Below are 18,965 nucleotides of genomic sequence, written 5' to 3' on the forward strand. Positions count from 1 at the left end.
TTTTCAAATCAAGATAACGCCGCGTCACAGGCCATTCTTACGATTCGCCTTCGATGGCCAGGCTTATCAATACACCGTCCTTCCGTTCGGCCTGTCACTAGCACCCCGTACATTTACGAAGTGCATGGACGCGGCCCTCGCTCCTCTGAGAAATCGAGGGATGCGAGTGTTGAACTATCTGGACGATTGGCTCATCCTGGCGCAGTCAGAGGCCGAGCTCCTCGCCCACAGGGCAATGCTGCTCAGCCATCTGGACAGCCTGGGGCTCACGGTCAATTGGACCAAGAGCTCATTAGTGCCCACGCAATCAACCTCATTTCTGGGTTTGAATCTGGACACTGTGGCAATGTCAGCCCGCCTGTCACCCCAACGCGCGCGCCAAGTTCGGCGCATGGCTGCGTACTTCCGGCCGGGCAAAATCGCACCTCTCAAGCTTTTTCAGAGGATGCTGGGACGTATGGCCTCAGCTGCAGCTGTGCTCCAGCTGGGCTTAATGCGCATGCGCCCGCTGCAATGCTGGTTAAACGCCCGAGTGCCTCACAGAGCCTGGGCGTCCGGAGGCTTCAGGATCAGAGTGACTCAGGGCTGCGTGTCAGCCCTAGAGCCCTGGTTAGTAGCCGACTGGTACCAGAGGGGAGTGACGATGGGAGCCATCTCACACCGCAAGGTCATCTCGACGGACGCCTCCACCACGGGTTGGGGCGCCGTTTTCGAGGGCAGATCAGCCTCGGGCCTCTGGTCGAGCGAGGAAAAACTCCTACACATAAACTGTTTGGAGATGATAGCGGTAGAGAACGCGCTCAGGCAGTTTCTCCCGCTTATACGAGGACACCACGTGTTAGTCCGGTCGGACAATACCACAGTGGTGTCCTACGTGAACCGGCAGGGCGGTGTCAGGTCCAGATGTCTGGGCAATCTGACAGAACGCCTGCTCGTGTGGGCACACAGCTCGCTGAGAGCTGCGCACGTACCGGGCCACCTCAATGTAGGCCCGGACAAGCTGTCCAGGGGCCTCATTCTCCCAGGAGAATGGTCCCTGCACCCTCAGACAGTCCAGCTGGTATGGCGCCTATTCGGCAGAGCGGAGCTCGACCTCTTTGCAACAAAAGAGAACGCCCGCTGCCCGACGTTTCTGTCCAAAAGCGAGGATGCGCTGTCCCAACCTTGGCCCAGCCTCCCGCTGTATGCTTTCCCGCCGATTTCCCTATTGCCCCAGGTCATAGCGAAAATCAGGGAGACGCGCCGCCCGGTGCTCCTTATAGCGCCGCGCTGGGAGAACCAGATTTGGTACCCAGAGCTGGTGAAGCTGTCGCACTCACCCCCCTGGCCAGTCCCGCTGAGAGCAGACCTCCTCTCTCAAGCAGGAGGGTCAGTTTGGCATCCCCATCCAGAGCGATGGTCTCTGCATGTATGGGTGACCAACGGATACCCGTTGACCTGCCCGAAGGGGTTATGAACACGATTTCACACTCTAGAGCCCCCTCGACGAGGCGGTTATATAGTTCTAAGTGGTCGGTGTTCACTGAGTGGTGTGTTTCCAAGGGATTGGACCCACAGCAATGTGGGGTCCAGCGGGTGCTCTCCTTCCTCCAAGAGCTTTTGGAACTGGGCAGGTCCCCTTCCACGCTCAAAGTGTATGTGGCGGCTATAGCAGCGTTCGCTCAGACGACGCTAGGTAGCACGCTAGGAAGGATTGTCAACGCAGTGCGGCAGCACTACTAGGAAGCATTGTCAACGCAGTGCGGCAGCCTGGCAGACCATAGCAGGCTATTCCAGCGTGCTATTGGCTGCTCTGCTGGCAACTGCAGCAGCCTATCGGTGAGCCCGCGTAACGTGGCGACCAATGAGGGCGCTTCGTGCCCACCTGGCTTCATTTGCCTACAGGTGGGGCGTGGCCACGTGTATATAAGCAGGGCTCACAGGCTGCATATTCGATTTTCTTTCTTCAGCGAAGCCCTTCGCATCGCTGGATCTGGAACCCGCCGCCGTGATCGTGCAGACGAGCAAGCAGAGGACAGCGCCTGAGGAAGCCGGCAGCATCGCGCCACCTTCAGCCATCCGTGCCTGCTCTGCTATCCGGCAGCCCATATCCTTTTACGCTAGTGTTGTCGCCGCTGCGTCACACTTTCTCAAAAAAGAGCCGAGCGTTTGATACAAAATGCCTCGTTCCACCTGCGGCTCGTGTCACGCGCAGCTCAGTTCCGGGGACCGCCATGTGATCTGCGCTCTCTGCCTGGGCCGTGATCACGCCGCCGCCGCACTTCTCGCCGGCGGATGCCCGGAGTGCGAGGAACTGACGATGTCGACCCTGCGGGCTCGACTCGTTCTGTTCGATGATGACATCCCTCCAGTCCCTGCTAAGCCGCGCAGAAAGAAGCGCCGCTCGCAGCGGACTCCGGAGTTCGCCGAGAGAAGCTCGCCGGAACCCTTCCCGCCGGCTTCACTCTCGCCTTCCCCGCCCCCACCCCAGGCCGCCATTTCTGTTGCCGCCTCCGGGGATGAGGCGGATGCGGGCGCGGAACACGCCGACAGCTGCTCCATCATGGCTTCCGACAGCGAGGACTGGTCTTCCGCGACCTCTTCAGTCCGGGGCTCCGGACGCTCTTGAGCGGGTGAGGACGCCGAACTTTTGCGCCTTCTCACCCGGGCTGTCGAGCAGCTAGGCCTCGAATGGGCCCCGCCCAAGGTGGCAGCGCCGAATCGACTTGACGGATGCTTCCTAAACAGTCGCCGCCGCGCGCCCACCTCCAGGGCTGCACCCTTTCTGCCAGAGCTTCACGAGGAGCTCGCAAAGTCCTGGAACGCGCCATTCTCCGCGAGGGTCTCGTCTCAGGCTTCTTCGACGCTCTCACAAGTTGACGGCGCGGCTGAGAAAGGCTACAACGCTATCCCTCCGGTGGAAGAGGCGGTCGCAGCGCACCTTTGCCCGCCTTCCGGTTGGCGCTCAAAGGCTGCCCTCCCGTCTAAGGCCTGCAGAGTGACGTCATCGCTGATCGGCCGCGCTTTCGCTCCCTCCGGTCAAGCTGCGTCTGCTCTGCACTCTATGGCCGTGCTGCAAATCCTCCAAGCTAATCTCCTCCACGACCTGGACGAGAAAAGCTGTGACGCTGAGTTGATCACGGATTTGCGAAGCGCGACGGATCTCTCCCTTCGCGCCACCAAGACCGCAGCACAGGCCCTCGGACGCTCTATGGCCTCCCTCACGGTAGCTGAGCGCCACCTCTGGCTCACGCTCGCGGACATGCGAGAAACGGAGCGCGCGGCCTTCCTAAACGCCCCGCTCTCTCCGTCTGGGCTTTTCGGACCAGCGGTCAAGGGGATCGTCGACCGTTTCTCTGAAGTGCAGAAAACGACGCAGGCCATGAACCTTTTCCTGCCTCGATGCCCCGGCGCTAGCAATAGCTCCGTTGCTCGCCGTCCTCGCGACCAGCCAGCACCGAGCTCCGCGCAGCGCCCAGCGCGGCCCCCTTCGTCTCAGCGAAGACCGAGCGGCCGCCCTAGATCGCGCTCTTCCAGCCGTGGTAAGCCGCCTCCACCTCGGGGCCCCCGGCCTAGGATCGCGCTGAAGTCCGAGCCTCCAAAGTCCTCCTAGCCAGAGGCAAGAAACGACGGTTAAGTCCCGCCGCGGCCGGACCACCGTCAAAACTCTCTTTCCTGTCAGCCCCCACCACTGTGGCTGCTGCAGATGGATTTCACGCAGCCAACGAGCCGGCAAAAATGCCTTCTCGCCTGTCAATAACCGCCGTTTATACGGCGAACCAGAGAAATCACAAAAGTTGCATTATTTCTGGTTGCACGGCTCACGCCGTATGTGTTTCAAATGCAGTAAATGTGCCCACTTTTCTGTGTTCACCCCTGCACACAAGCACTATAAACCCCGTGTCCCCCACTTACATAAAGCGGCCACCGGCCGCTCGAGTGCTAGAGTTAGGTCACGTGTCCGCTTGTTTGCGTCCACGACTAACCACCACACGCGCTGTCACACAGCCACTCTTAACCGGTCATGTTCCACGCGTAAGAGTTGTGCCCGCTCAAACGCGCTCACACATTTTCGCGAACATTATGCCTCAGGCGCCACGCGCCGCACCACACACCATTTGTTCTCCGCCCAGGGTGGCCGGAGCGATGAGTGTAGGGCCACACACAAGCCACTCCCCGCTCGAAGCGGCAGAGATGCAGTGTGTAGGGCGGCCAGCCATCGCGAGCAATCGGCTGGCCCACAGCACAGAGAGCGCGCGCACTGCGCCCGCCCCTCCTATACAGGCCGTCAAACCCGCGAAGCGCGGCGTTTCGAGCCCGGAGGCCGTTCTATCCCGCGTGGCACATGCGAGAGCGTGGGAAGCCATTCCAGGTGTATCAGAATGGGTGCTGAAAACAGTGAAGCACGGCTACACTCTGCAGTTCGCTCGCCGCCCTCCGCGCTTCTGTGCGCGTACAGAGACGAGAGTGAGCGAGGAAGTAGCACATCTACTTCGAGCAGAAATAGCCACGCTGCTGTGCAAAGGGGCTATAGAACCGGTTCCCCATTCTATGAGCGAGTCAGGCTTTTACAGCCGGTATTTTCTCGTGCCAAAAAGGGATGGGTCGCTCAGACCGATTCTGGATCTGAGGCGTCTGAACAAAGCTCTTATGAGAAGATCGTTCAAGATGCTCACGACCAAGCAGATCCACGCGCATATTCGCCCGAGAGACTGGCTAATCTCCCTAGATTTGAAAGATGCATATTTTCAAATCAAGATAACGCCGCGTCACAGGCCATTCTTACGATTCGCCTTCGACGGCCAGGCTTATCAATACACCGTCCTTCCGTTCGGCCTGTCACTAGCACCCCGTACATTTACGAAGTGCATGGACGCGGCCCTCGCTCCTCTGAGAAATCGAGGGATGCGAGTGTTGAACTATCTGGACGATTGGCTCATCCTGGCGCAGTCAGAGGCCGAGCTCCTCGCCCACAGGGCAATGCTGCTCAGCCATCTGGACAGCCTGGGGCTCACGGTCAATTGGACCAAGAGCTCATTAGTGCCCACGCAATCAACCTCATTTCTGGGTTTGAATCTGGACACTGTGGCAATGTCAGCCCGCCTGTCACCCCAACGCGCGCGCCAAGTTCGGCGCATGGCTGCGTACTTCCGGCCGGGCAAAATCGCACCTCTCAAGCTTTTTCAGAGGATGCTGGGACGTATGGCCTCAGCTGCAGCTGTGCTCCAGCTGGGCTTAATGCGCATGCGCCCGCTGCAATGCTGGTTAAACGCCCGAGTGCCTCACAGAGCCTGGGCGTCCGGAGGCTTCAGGATCAGAGTGACTCAGGGCTGCGTGTCAGCCCTAGAGCCCTGGTTAGTAGCCGACTGGTACCAGAGGGGAGTGACGATGGGAGCCATCTCACACCGCAAGGTCATCTCGACGGACGCCTCCACCACGGGTTGGGGCGCCGTTTTCGAGGGCAGATCAGCCTCGGGCCTCTGGTCGAGCGAGGAAAAACTCCTACACATAAACTGTTTGGAGATGATAGCGGTAGAGAACGCGCTCAGGCAGTTTCTCCCGCTTATACGAGGACACCACGTGTTAGTCCGGTCGGACAATACCACAGTGGTGTCCTACGTGATCCGGCAGGGCGGTGTCAGGTCCAGATGTCTGGGCAATCTGACAGAACGCCTGCTCGTGTGGGCACACAGCTCGCTGAGAGCTGCGCACGTACCGGGCCACCTCAATGTAGGCCCGGACAAGCTGTCCAGGGGCCTCATTCTCCCAGGAGAATGGTCCCTGCACCCTCAGACAGTCCAGCTGGTATGGCGCCTATTCGGCAGAGCGGAGCTCGACCTCTTTGCAACAAAAGAGAACGCCCGCTGCCCGACGTTTCTGTCCAAAAGCGAGGATGCGCTGTCCCAACCTTGGCCCAGCCTCCCGCTGTATGCTTTCCCGCCGATTTCCCTATTGCCCCAGGTCATAGCGAAAATCAGGGAGACGCGCCGCCCGGTGCTCCTTATAGCGCCGCGCTGGGAGAACCAGATTTGGTACCCAGAGCTGGTGAAGCTGTCGCACTCACCCCCCTGGCCAGTCCCGCTGAGAGCAGACCTCCTCTCTCAAGCAGGAGGGTCAGTTTGGCATCCCCATCCAGAGCGATGGTCTCTGCATGTATGGGTGACCAACGGATACCCGTTGACCTGCCCGAAGGGGTTATGAACACGATTTCACACTCTAGAGCCCCCTCGACGAGGCGGTTATATAGTTCTAAGTGGTCGGTGTTCACTGAGTGGTGTGTTTCCAAGGGATTGGACCCACAGCAATGTGGGGTCCAGCGGGTGCTCTCCTTCCTCCAAGAGCTTTTGGAACTGGGCAGGTCCCCTTCCACGCTCAAAGTGTATGTGGCGGCTATAGCAGCGTTCGCTCAGACGACGCTAGGTAGCACGCTAGGAAGGAACGAGCTCATCATCCGTTTCCTCAGAAGAGCCAGACGGATGAATCCCCCGCGGCCCCCATCGGTTCCTATATGGGATCTGGCCTTGGTCCTAGAGGCCCTGAAGGCTCATCCCTTTGAACCGCTTGAGACTGTGGAACCAAGGTTCCTTTCACTAAAAACCGCGTTCCTGATAGCTCTGGCTTCAGTGAAACGCGTGGGGGATCTACACGCGCTCTCAGTGAGCCCGACGTGTATGGAGTTCGGTCCTAATGACTCTAAGGTCATTCTCAGACCCAGGCATGGTTATGTCCCCAAAGCGATCGGCACTCCCTTCAGGGCGCAGATTATCTCCCTCTCGGCTCTGCCAGCATCCGACGAGGGGGACGGTGGCAATATCCTCTGCCCTGTTAGGGCATTGAGGGTTTATGTCACACGCTCCGCCGCCTTCAGGCGTTCTGAGCAGCTATTTGTTTCGTTTGGTGGGGGCACTAAAGGTCTCGCCTCCTCGAAACAGTCCCTGTCCAGGTGGATAGTGGACGCGATTGCAACTGCATACGCTTCCAAACACCTGCAGTGCCGGCTAGGTGTCAGAGCACACTCCACCAGAGGCATGGCCTCTTCGTGGGCTTGGGCCAGAGGGATTTCCATCCACGATATTTGTATGGCGGCAGGCTGGGCCTCCCCGTCTACGTTCGTGAGATTTTACAATCTGGAAGTTCCTGCCTTACAGGCGAAAGTGTTATCAGTTCAATAGGGCTGTTGGTTCTGCCCAGTGATTCTGTGCAGACATAGCTCACGTACTGGTAGTAAGTTCGGTACTAGGCTCATGTGAATTTGAAGGAGACCGGCGGTGCCGTTCCCTCATTTACGAGACGAGCTGTTGTGAGTTTGAAGGTGACCGGCGGTGCCGTTACCTCACTCATATAACAAGATATTGTGAAATTGAAGGCGACCGGCGTTGCCGTTCCCTCATTCATGAGACAAGGTGTGGTGAATTTGAAGGAGACCGGCAGGTGCCGTTCCCTCATTCATGGGACAGGGTGTTGTAACCACCCGTCGTAACCACCCGTCAGTTCGAATGAAGTGTCTGTATATGTGGTGGCCCGTTCTCCTTACCGGCCACCCTGCCCAAGCAGTGTTATGGTCCCCGGTTCCCTGGGATACATATGCTTTACGCGAGGCGCGCACGGTGTTGACAATGTGTTCCCGATGCGTAAGGAACTTACGCAATACGAGAGAACCTCTCGTAAGAGAACGATACTCGGTTACTTAATGTAACCTCGGTTCTCTCTAGAAGAGGGAACGAGTATTGCGTTCCTTGCCGTGCGCCCCGCGGGCTTTTACGCTTCAGAACTACGAAAACCGAATATGCAGCCCGTGAGCCCTGCTTATATACACGTGGCCACGCCCCACCTGTAGGCAAATGAAGCCAGGTGGGCGCGAAGCGCCCTCATTGGTCGCCACATCACGCGGGCTCACCGATAGGCTGCTGCAGTTGCCAGCAGAGCAGCCAATAGCACGCTGGAATAGCCTGCTATGGTCTGCCAGGCTGCCGCACTGCGTTGACAATGTTACAAAATTAAGGATAATTTTGTTTTTTTCAGAAATCTCGAAGAAAGAATACTTTCCGATGCGTAAGGAACTTACGCAATACTCGTTCCCTCTTCTAGAGAGAACCGAGGTTACGTTAAGTAACCAAGTATCGTTTTACAGATGTAACAAACCAATCACATGAAAATATCATCTGAATGTACTAAAAAGGTTTTTTGGTAACACTTTAGAATAATGGTCATTAGTTAACATTAGTTTACTACATTAGTTAACATGAACTAATAATGAACTGCACTTATAAAGCATTTATTTATCTTTGTTAATGTTAATTTCAACATTTACTAATGCTTTGTTAAAATCTTGTTAACATTAGTTAATGCAGTGTGAACTAACATGAACAAACCATGAACAGCTGGATTTATATTAACTAACGTTAACAAAGATGAACAAATACAGTAATAAATGTATTGCTCATGGTTAGTTCATGTTAGTTAATACATTAACTATTGTTAACTAATGACCATTATTCTAAAGTGTTACCGGGTTTTCCAAGCATGTCTGTTTGGATCAGTATTAATTTTAGAATTGAATTAATTTGCATCGTTCAGCATTGTTTATATTTGTATGTATGTTTGGACCTGGTGGAATGTAAGCTTATAAAATAGTCACAATAACTTCACCCAAAAATGACAAATTCTGTCATCAGTTAACCCTCAATCTTCATCCAAACCTGTATGAGTTTCTTTCGTCTGTTGATCACAGACGATATTTTGAAGAAACGGTTGATGGGCCCATTGACTTCCACAGTACTTTTTCCCAAACTATGGAGGTCTATGTTTAAATGTATGAAACCTACATATTCTTTTTTTCTAATAAAATCAAAACAACATCAATATTACTTTGAAATGTTGGTCTATGAACTTTTGCTCTACAAACAGATTCATTAATTTTATTTTAATTTCAGAATTATTGTGTGTATATAGCACGAACATATTCCTAAACAAAACGCTGCAGAGGGAAATGACAAATGTGTGTATGAGCATAGAAAAGAGGCTAAATGTATTTTACAGGAGTCATTTGAGACAAATCTAGATAAATCTACATCATTTCATGTGTAAAGCCACAGTTCACTATCAGGTCAAAACGGATCCGGATGCAAAAGGTGCAATAATTTAGTTAGATTGTTAAAAAATCAACAAAAAAAAATTATTGTGACAGTCTTAACACACTTTCCAAGATTTCATCTTCAATCTTAAAACTATGGATTTTTTTAAATATGGGTCAAAATAGACTCAAATGCAATAAGAGAGTTGGGAACTCGAGTACCAAAATGATCCCAGATTTTCCCAGTAATATGACTTGAGAGGGCATTCAATTCCAATTTTCAACTAGGAAACTCATATTTACGATTATTTCAATAGTACATAAAGGCAGATAAAGGCTTCATATAGGGTTAAGAAGTTTTTTATATTTGCTTGTAGGGAAGGAAATTGTATTAAAATAATAGCCAATGAGAGGCAGGTTTCCTTGGAAGGGAAGAGAAGCCAGAAGTTGTAATTGTGCAACAACATTGGCATATAGTGTGGGAGTCTCCCTCTTTAAAAGGGAGAGTGCTGGCCTGTGTTAGACTACAGCAGACGCTCACTAGACACGTTCACTGGCATTGCTCAGCACAAAACTGTCTCAGAATGAAGAAGTTCACCGCAGCAGCCTTCATGTTTCTGATCTGCACAACTGAACTGCTGTCCACAACAGCACAAATCCAAAGAGGTAAGCAGAGTTACATTCATACGTGTTTTAAAACAAATTGTTTGCAGATATTTCATGCTACATTTTACCCCAACTTTCTCTCTCTGTGTCCCTGCAGGTACGTTGCGCTGCAAGTGCCCTAAAACTCATTCAAAACCACAGATTCCTATTAAAAATATCCTCTCGTTGAAGGTGTTTGCCCCTGGACCGCAATGCAACAAGGAGGAGATCATGTGAGTGTGAAACTTACCAAAGCAACAAATGCAGGCACGATGCACACCACCAGTCAAAACGCTCTTTATTCTTGCTTCTTCAAATAAGATGCCACCATCTGTTTCCACACACTGCATCCTGGGATGCTTTTAAACATCATTTCAGGAGTTCACATGCATGTGTGGTGGACACTCATCGATGCTTTTCTTTCACTAATGTGAATGATTTAAGCAGAAGCCTTCATATTAAAAGGTCTTTACGATCACGAGAGTGTTCAAACGTTTGGCTGGTAGTGTGTGAAAATGAAAAACTGATGATGATACATGGATGTTTTGTCTGAATTTACTCGCTTTCATCCAGTGGAGATGTTTAGCAGAATGCCTGAGCTGCTCTTCTTTTAATTGTTCCTTTGTATGAAAAGTCATACATATGATGACAGGATGTCTGTTTTTTTTTTGGAGGGGGGGGGGGGGGTTCTGATGCGGGGGTGTGTAAAAATAGTAATAATGAATCAAATGTCATTTTATAGATTATAAATAATCATACATTTGTTTCTTACAGTGCGACACTGAAGAAAGGACAGACGTGTCTCGATCCTAATACTGCCTGGGTGATTTCCCTCAAAGAGTAAGTTCACTCTTGTCACTCTTGTTATTATTAAATCGTGTAAATGAATCATTTTAATTACTACTTTTAAACTCGGACACTGCAGAACATTCATCCTTCAGATTGTAATGCACTGTTTCTCTTCATGTTTGCAGAATTTACAATAGGACCGACACAAGGAGCAACTGAAGAGCAACTACTGAACTACAGAATGTTTTATTTCATTTTATCATCTCTTGGTGATGAATGAAGTGTTAAATGTGAAAACGTGCTTTTGTTTTATAAAATGTGAAGTGATGTTTTATTTGCTGTAACTTTGTCTGATTTTATAGTTTTTTATTATATTTATTTGCATTGTCTTGTGGCCCTACTTGCGATAATAAACATGTTTTAATTGTCACAATAGATATTTTGTTCCTTTTTGTCCTCTCGCAAACATCAAACATTAGGTTACTGTACATTAAAACAGAGCTATTCACCATTGTGTCATTCCAAACCTGAAATATGAGAAATGTTTGCATGCCGTTACAATGGACAGGGACTGAAACTTTCAAAAGCATAATAAAACTGTCATAAAAATGGGCCATACATCTTCTGAAGCCATACAAGTTATTGAATCTCATAACATCTGCTCTCATTCACACGTTCATGAACTCTTAAAAATAAAGGTTCCAATAGGTTTTCACAGCGGTACCATACACTCTCAAAAAAAAAGAGTACAAAGTTGTACCTTTTAAGGTGCAAGTGGCCATCACTGGGGTGGTTCCCTTAAGAGTAAGTCTTTGTACCTCTAAGTCAGGGGGAGGCAAGTTCGGTCCTAGAGAGCTGATGTCCTGCTGAGTTTAGCTCCAACCCTACTAAGCCACCACAGTATAAAACATTGCAGCATTAAGTATGTCACCATGGTTGATATTCATATGCTGATTTTTGTCTAAACTTTTTACACCTAGAACGTATTTAAATATAAAAAAATTCAGACTGTCTGATCTGTGGCAATAAAGTATTGTTGGCGAAAACATTTTATTAACATTTTTAGTCAGTGATGAGTTTAGTCAAACATTTTTCTTCAAGACAATTTTTATTTATGGTTTCATTTGATATGAACAGATTATGTGTTTTGTTAACACTGTAACAAAAACCACAAACTCGCATAAAAAGTAAAGAGTCAAACTGCCCAATTTAAAGGTCCTGTTCTTCGTGATCCCATTTTTCAAACTTTAGTTAGTGTGTAATGTTGCTGTTAGAGCATAAATAATACCTGTAAAATTATAAAGCTCAAAGTTCAATGCAAAGCGAGATATTTTATTTAACAGAAGTTCCCTTTCAAAGCCTACAGTGAACGGCAGGTTTGGACTACATCCCTGTACTTCCTGCTTTAATGACGTCAGTAGAGCAGTTTGTTGACTAACCTCCGCCCACAAGAATACGCAAAAAAGGGGGCGTGGAGAAGAGGAAGTGTTGCGTTTGTATAGTTTGTTTGTCGCCATGTCGTCGAGACGCTGTTATTTTCATCCTGGAGTCAAATCACCTTTGTTTGGCTTTCCCAGGGACGCTGTACATAGAGATCATTGAGCGCATGCATCTCCCCGTTATGGTAAGAGGCGTGACCTTTCCGGGCAACGTGCGCTAAGCTGCTGTCGAATCACAACACTGGAACCGCTGGCATAATCAGAACTCGTTATGTATTTCTGAAGGAGGGACTTCATAGAATAAGGAAATTCTCAGGCCGTTTTTAGGACAGTGAAAACAGCGGTATATAGATAAGTAAATTGTGTGAAAAATACTGTTTTTTTACACGCAAAACATGAACACATTATATTGCACACTGTAAACACAATCAAAGCTTCAAAAAAACACAAAAAACGGGAAACACTGTTTTTCAATATTTTCAATATTTATATTTTCAATAAAACGTCAACATCTAACCCTCTGTTCATTCTCAATAAGAGCTTCTATAGATGTCTTTCAGGGTTGGAGCCAAACTCTGCCAGCCTGACAAGCCAGACCCACATCAAGATGTTGGGTCTGGGAACTCTCCATTGGCAGGGCTCAATGCGAGGGGCGGGACAAACGGTTGTCTTTCAAATTCCCTCTGCACGCAATAGGATAGCGCTACAACCAACCAGAGCAGCGAAGAAGGTGAAGGAGAGCTAGTTGATAGATTAAACTTTCGCCGTATCCGGTCGGCAAAACTCCGAACACACCTTCCTTTCTTAAGAATGACTTCAGTGTAGTTCTTTGTTCTTTCCTCAAAGACAAGCTTAACTCCAAATCTTCCAGAGTCGTGGCGAAAGCCGATTCGAAAGGCCGCTGTTTGCCAGCTTCTTTGTTTACAAGTAGCACGCAGAACCGCGGCAACTCCGCCGTCATTATGTTAAGCCCGCCCACCGACTCTATACACGATATGATTGGCCTGACCAGAGTTTGGTTTTTCCAGCTCGCAAGCCAACGGAGAGTTGCTATACTACCCCACTAGGGTGAGTCTAGATTTATAGGCTAAAACTCTGCAGGACAACGGCTCTCTAGAACCGAACTTGCCTACCCCTCTTCTAAGTAGAGGAAAACAATGGAAAATTGTACCCTAAGGACCAATTGTGTACCTTTAAATGTACAGATATACGTTTTGTTCCCCAAGGAACAAAATTGTACCTCCACTGTACCTTTTTTTCTGAGAGTGTAGAAGAACCATCCCAAAAGAGCCGTTCAGTGATCGGTTCTTAAAATAACTTTTTTTTTTTCTTAGTGTGAAAAACATACCAATTCAGGACCCAAGACCGGTTGTGAAGAAGGAAGACCAAGAGTCAGGAGTGTAATTAACTAAAGAGTAATTTACTGAGGAATGCCCAGATAGCAGACCAACACTGAATCATCGTTGAATCAATGTTAATGCATCAACTAAAATATCATTGAATCAATGTTGAAATTTAACATTGATTTTTCATCAGGTTTGCACCCTGAAATAATGTTATTTCAATTATGTAAAATAGATCAAGATGGCCATAAAATCTATATTTTTTCAACTTTAATTAAATCACTTATTTAACACTGAATCAACATAGAATCAATGTTAATGGATTAATCAAATTATCATTGAAACAATGTTGATATTTAACATTGATTTTTCATCAGGTTTGCACCTTGAAATAATGTTATTTCAACGATAAAATAGATCAAGATGGCCATAAAATATATATTTTTTCAACTTTAATTAAATCACTTATTTAACACTGAATCAACATAGAAACACTATAAAATCAATCTTGCTTTATGTGCTTTATTTAGGATTCTATGCCAGTTAATTTTCATGTATGGCTGCAATTGATATGATTTTGTATCAAAAAGTCACTCAAAGTAAACAACATCCTTCAGTTTACATGTATTTATTTATGCCCCCACAGTTTCAACAGGAAATCAATGACTTAAAACAATTACATCAGAATTTATAACACAAGTGAAAAACATGACAACCTGCATCTGCAAAATGGAAGTAAATACAAATGGAATCTCACCAATAAAGACAGAAATGGGACAGTAGTACTGAAAGAAAAAAGGTAGAAGAAAGAATGAAATACTCTGAATACTCTAAACTCAGGGGTTTCCACCACGAGCAGTGCCCCCAAGCCTTTCAGGGGCGTAACGGAAGCATTTTAGCACCGTCCCAGCAAAGATAAACTCTGATGCCTCCTTTTTATCAGCATCCACTTGTAATGCACCTAAAACAACAAGATGTTAGTAAATATTTGGAAATGTGACTAATTATACATCACAAATGTACTACAAAATGAAGTGAAACTTTAAATGTGATCAAAATCTTTACATTCCAGTTAAAACGTGCTGAATTTAAATTCAAGACTATTTAATGAATTTTAGTATAGACTTTTGCCTTTAAAGCACCTGCAGACACACAGGAGGAATGAATGGAAAAGCAAGGTGAAAATATCTTCAAATATCTATCTGGTTTTATCGAATATTAATACTGTATTTAATAGTAAATAAACAAATAAAGTGTGGAAGTGAAACAAGTAAATTAATAATCAAGTAACTAAATTAATAAAAGAGGAGCTGGATAGGCTTCACAGTGGTTTGGAAGAGATTATCCATTTTACAACACGAACTGGAGGCGCAGCAGTTTTCTGCAGTTTGCCAACAGAACTTAAAGATCTCACTCTTCTTTCTTGCTGCATTAAAGATTAAGGGTCCGTCCACACGGAGACGCGTATCACTGTATACGTGTACATTTTTTATCGTTTTGGCGTTTCGTCCACACGGATCCAGCGTTTTGGGAGACTGAAACCGCTATTTTTTGAAACCGGGTCCTAAAGTGGATAAATCTGAAAACGACACCCTTGCGGTTTCGTGTGAACAGCCAATCCGTATATTTTGTGAAACGGTGATGTCATCACACCACGTCCTGCGCGGGGAAGACTTGAAGGGATACAACTACAGCACTGGGCATGCGCACATCAATACTGCGCTGTTTAATGACTGTATTTGCATTATTGTAAGGGTATGTTTAGGGTTGGGGTAGGTGTATGCGTTAATAAAACACATCTGGTAAGTAGCAAATTTATTTATTGTTATTTTATTGTGAGATTTTACCTCACCTCCGACTGTTGCCATACTCCTTCTAGCCACAACTCTTCTTCTCCGTTTTTAGTGTATTTCTGCGGCAGAATGACAGTGCCACATACTGGCCTGGCATGTATACTACATCGTTTTGAGCCGTTTTCATGCTCTCGTGTGTACGCAGATATTTCTTGAAACAAGGAAAAAAAAATGTTCGGATAGGGAAAGTTCTGGCTTCGTGTGGACGGGGCCTAAATTGGAATTCTGTAATTCTGGTCGGCCCTCGTGAGCTAATCGCACAGCTGAAGCAGAGCTACAAACTGATTGTCCTATTTCCCCTCACACGCCAACAGGGCAATAGCTCGTAGCTCTGCTTCAGCAGTGATACCCGCACGAGGGCCGACCAGAAGAACTGACATCCCAGAAATTCATCTGACCGTCTCTCGTTTCTCCCTGTACACTGGACAAATATGGGATGATTTTACTATCAAAATGATTAGATGATGCACAAACAATTATCCATGAACTTGATACATTTTGTAGATATTTTCACTTGTGTGTGCTAAATACAGAATTACATGAATGTGCAGCATTTTTTACAAATAGAGACATAATTGTGAATGCAAAACTTTGATTTTGTATTAATGTTGGTCGGAATCTGTACGTGCAATGAGTAAGATGTGCTTTTGTGGGTCCGGTGCCGCACATGCATTCATTGACTTGTTTGTGAGTCGATCTTATTGTCTCAAAATCCAAATGAATCAAATAGGATCAACTCACAAACGAGACAATGAACGCAATGCATGCGCAGCACCGGATCCACAAATGCACATCTTACTCATTGCACACACAGATTAATCATTTTGATTCTAAAATCATGGGTACATCTCACAACAAACGACGCACGACAAAGATAAAAATCGGCCCGACCCAAATAAGAGTTGCACGAGTCAGAATTTGGCTCGAAATCAGACGAAAATTGCCCTGTGTATGCCCAGCTTAAGAAATAAAGATTAATAAAAAAAATATGATAGGGTTTGGTGAAAAACAAACTGAAATTCAATGTATTAAAGAATATCCTGGACGTTGGTTGTGCACGGAGGGCATTCACGTGACTCTATTAACGTCGCAGTTCACTCTGACTCGCACAGGAGAAGCACACAAGTTGTAAGAAAGAAAGATAAATAAAAACACAAAATGAAAATTGAGATGAATTGTATTAATCTTTTTGTACTTACCTATAAATACACTGTTGCTGTCCTGTCTCTGTCTTTTTCTAGCTTGAAGTCTGTTAAACTGCGCTTTGATCTGAAGGTGCATTACCGCCACCGACTGGGTTGGATTGTGGCGCATTCAATCGGTAGGGGAAAATATTCTAAATTCTTTATTAACCCTGTATTCTTTAGATAAATAATTAAATGTATGTAAATTATACAAGATTTTTTCAATAATAATAATAATAGCCAACATTTTATAAATTTAAAACAGGCTATGATTTATATTTCTGGATGACCACAAGAATTAAGGACTCTATGACAGTCATTATATATATATATATATCTCTGCATGTGCTGTAGCTAGCCGAAAACATTAGAGGATTGGAGATGTTTTCCATGATCGAGGAGATTTTAAAACAATAATTAAAACATTACGTAATATTAACAATATGCCTAATAATAATCAACTGGTTCATCCCATTGAGTTCAATTTATGGTAGTAGTTCTTTGTTAATCCACACACCCGTTGGTAGAGATTCATCCTTTGAGGATAATGCATGTGCTCACTTTTCACAGAAATGTACCCAATTGTTTTGAATTTACTTTAACACGTTGAATGATGGGACAGATAGAATGAGTAAGCCTCACCAGTGGAGAATTAAGCTGACCAAAAATCAACATTGATTCAAAGTTTGTCTTTTCAACACTGAAAAGCATGGAATTATCAACATTGATCCAATATTATTTAACATTGAATTTTCAACATTGGTCCACTATTTTTTTAGCATAGAATTTTCAACATTGATCCAATATTACTTAGCATTGACATTTCAACCTCAACCAAATTGATGATTCTGATGGAATTTCAACATTGACTCAATGTCACAATGCTATCTGGGTAGTTTGCAGTTTCATCAGCAGAAGTCAGCTTCAAGTCTCACAAAGCCTCTACCAGCTTTTCGTACATACAATTTCTCAACAGTTATACTCTTTTCAAGGGCTAGCTACGTCATTACTGCAGGTTGAACGATTCTGATTGGCTAATAGAAAATAGGCAGTCATAGTAAATTTCCACACATTGTCAGTTAATCAGATGCACGTGTCCATACTTGTTGACATTTTCACCCCAGAATTAGGCACGTAGTGACCTTCAAGATGTTGAACAGGCTTCAGCTTGTCCGGTAAACAAGTCCACCCATATCTTAGGATGCCCATAATCCACCTCCAATACTGATTCGTAACACCGAATATAGCGCACACACACAGATACACTATATAGTGCATTAAAATATACTTGTGATCAGAAGTTCTAATATTTAGCCTTCTTATTATTATGGATATCCTGCTTAGACGACTTGCCAGTAAGTACCTTAAACCAAAAATAAATTTAAGTGACTCGATCTTGCCAAACTCTAAAGTGATCTTTACATCGTATGGCTCTGGCTTGTATACCATTTGCATCAAATAGCCTGTGGTTGGTCTGGACTGCTTGGGAGTTGAGGGTGAACTTTGTTGTGCGTGTGTGTGTTTGTGTAAGTGTGGCAACTATGATTCATATTTTAGTGCACATTCCCTTGTAATCCGCCTTCCTGGTGGTCAGTTTCAGTTCCTTTTTCTGCTTGACCTATTTGCTACCTCTAGTTAATTATATGCAAGCTTAAACCACATTGTATTTGGTCATAATTTTGTGCACATAACAGACAAAAATAGACAAAAGCGTGTTTATTATTCTGCATTTCAATAGTTTTGGCATAACAATGCTAAGCTGTGAATTTGATTACTGATCTCCAAGATCAAAATTTCATGTCCAGTTCTGCATACCAAGGGCCAGATTTACTAACAGGTTGCGCCAGTGCAAACCCTCTTTTGGCGTTAAAACCTACAGTCAGGATTTACTAAACACACGCAGCGCTGAAAAAGGCGCTGACAGGGTTATTTTTGCGGCTGACCTTACATATGCATATGTCTGAGTTTCCCTTTCAGACGCAAAACTGTATGGGAGGAGAGTATTTAAATGAATTATGCAAGGGGATTTACTAAGGTTTGCGCAATGCATGCTAGGTGCCAGTATAGTACAAAACTTCCAGCATGCTTTGCAACATGAATAAATTATGCAGCTGAATGTTCTTTTTATTGCCCTCATTGTTGACATCCATGTGCTGATTTTTGATATCTGTGTTTCTAAATGATGCTGTAGCTGTTTTAAAAAATCCTGATTACAGTCGGAACTGTAAATTCACAGTGGTGGTAATGTCTATTCATTTAAGTCTATTAATAATGTTACACTTTTGATAAAGGACTAAATACTTGATGAGATCAGTTAAACAAAACACTGTTAAAGCAGCCAGAGGAAGAACAAATGTTAAAAAGTCAAGGGCCCAACTACATAAAACACTGATCCCCATAATGGTGACACCGTTTGTTAACGGGGTTTGTTCGTATGGGAAGAACGAGGCGGGAACCAGCGAACATTCAAGATACTTTTATTCAAAATAAACACAAACTGAACGTAAAAGCGGCAGCCCCTCACGGACGACTGCCGCGCACACACTTCACGAGTTCGCACTTACATATAATTTATAGAGAGTAATTCAATGCGTATTTGGCGTGCTGTCCGGGGGGAGGGCTTCGAGCTCGGAATTAGGTCAGAACCCAGAGTATCCCCT

The 18,965-nt window shown here is 46.2% G+C and overlaps 1 protein-coding gene across 1 annotated transcript; it reads left to right on the forward strand.

The window, feature by feature from the left end:
* The first annotated feature begins 9,536 nt into the window (after nucleotides 1-9,536).
* Nucleotides 9,537-10,917, forward strand: LOC307142792 (growth-regulated alpha protein-like). Its single transcript, XM_079843902.1, has 4 exons — nucleotides 9,537-9,718; nucleotides 9,816-9,930; nucleotides 10,472-10,537; nucleotides 10,672-10,917. The coding sequence occupies exons 1-4, from the start codon at nucleotides 9,637-9,639 to the stop codon at nucleotides 10,703-10,705; spliced, it is 297 nt and encodes a 98-aa protein (XP_079700028.1). The 5' UTR covers nucleotides 9,537-9,636; the 3' UTR covers nucleotides 10,706-10,917.
* Nucleotides 10,918-18,965: the final 8,048 nt, after the last annotated feature.

Source organism: Gobio gobio (assembly GCF_949357685.1).
Source record: "Gobio gobio genome assembly, chromosome: 2".
Lineage (NCBI taxonomy): Eukaryota > Metazoa > Chordata > Actinopteri > Cypriniformes > Gobionidae > Gobio > Gobio gobio.

Excerpts from the sequence above, each read along its gene's own strand:
- LOC307142792 (XM_079843902.1), top strand. The coding sequence starts at position 9,637 with ATGAAGAAGTTCACCGCAGCAGCCTTCATGTTTCTGATCTGCACAACT. Across the intron at positions 9,719-9,815 it reads AACAGCACAAATCCAAAGAG|GTACGTTGCGCTGCAAGTGC; the intron begins GTAAGCAGAGTT and ends GTGTCCCTGCAG. Across the intron at positions 10,538-10,671 it reads TGGGTGATTTCCCTCAAAGA|AATTTACAATAGGACCGACA; the intron begins GTAAGTTCACTC and ends TCATGTTTGCAG.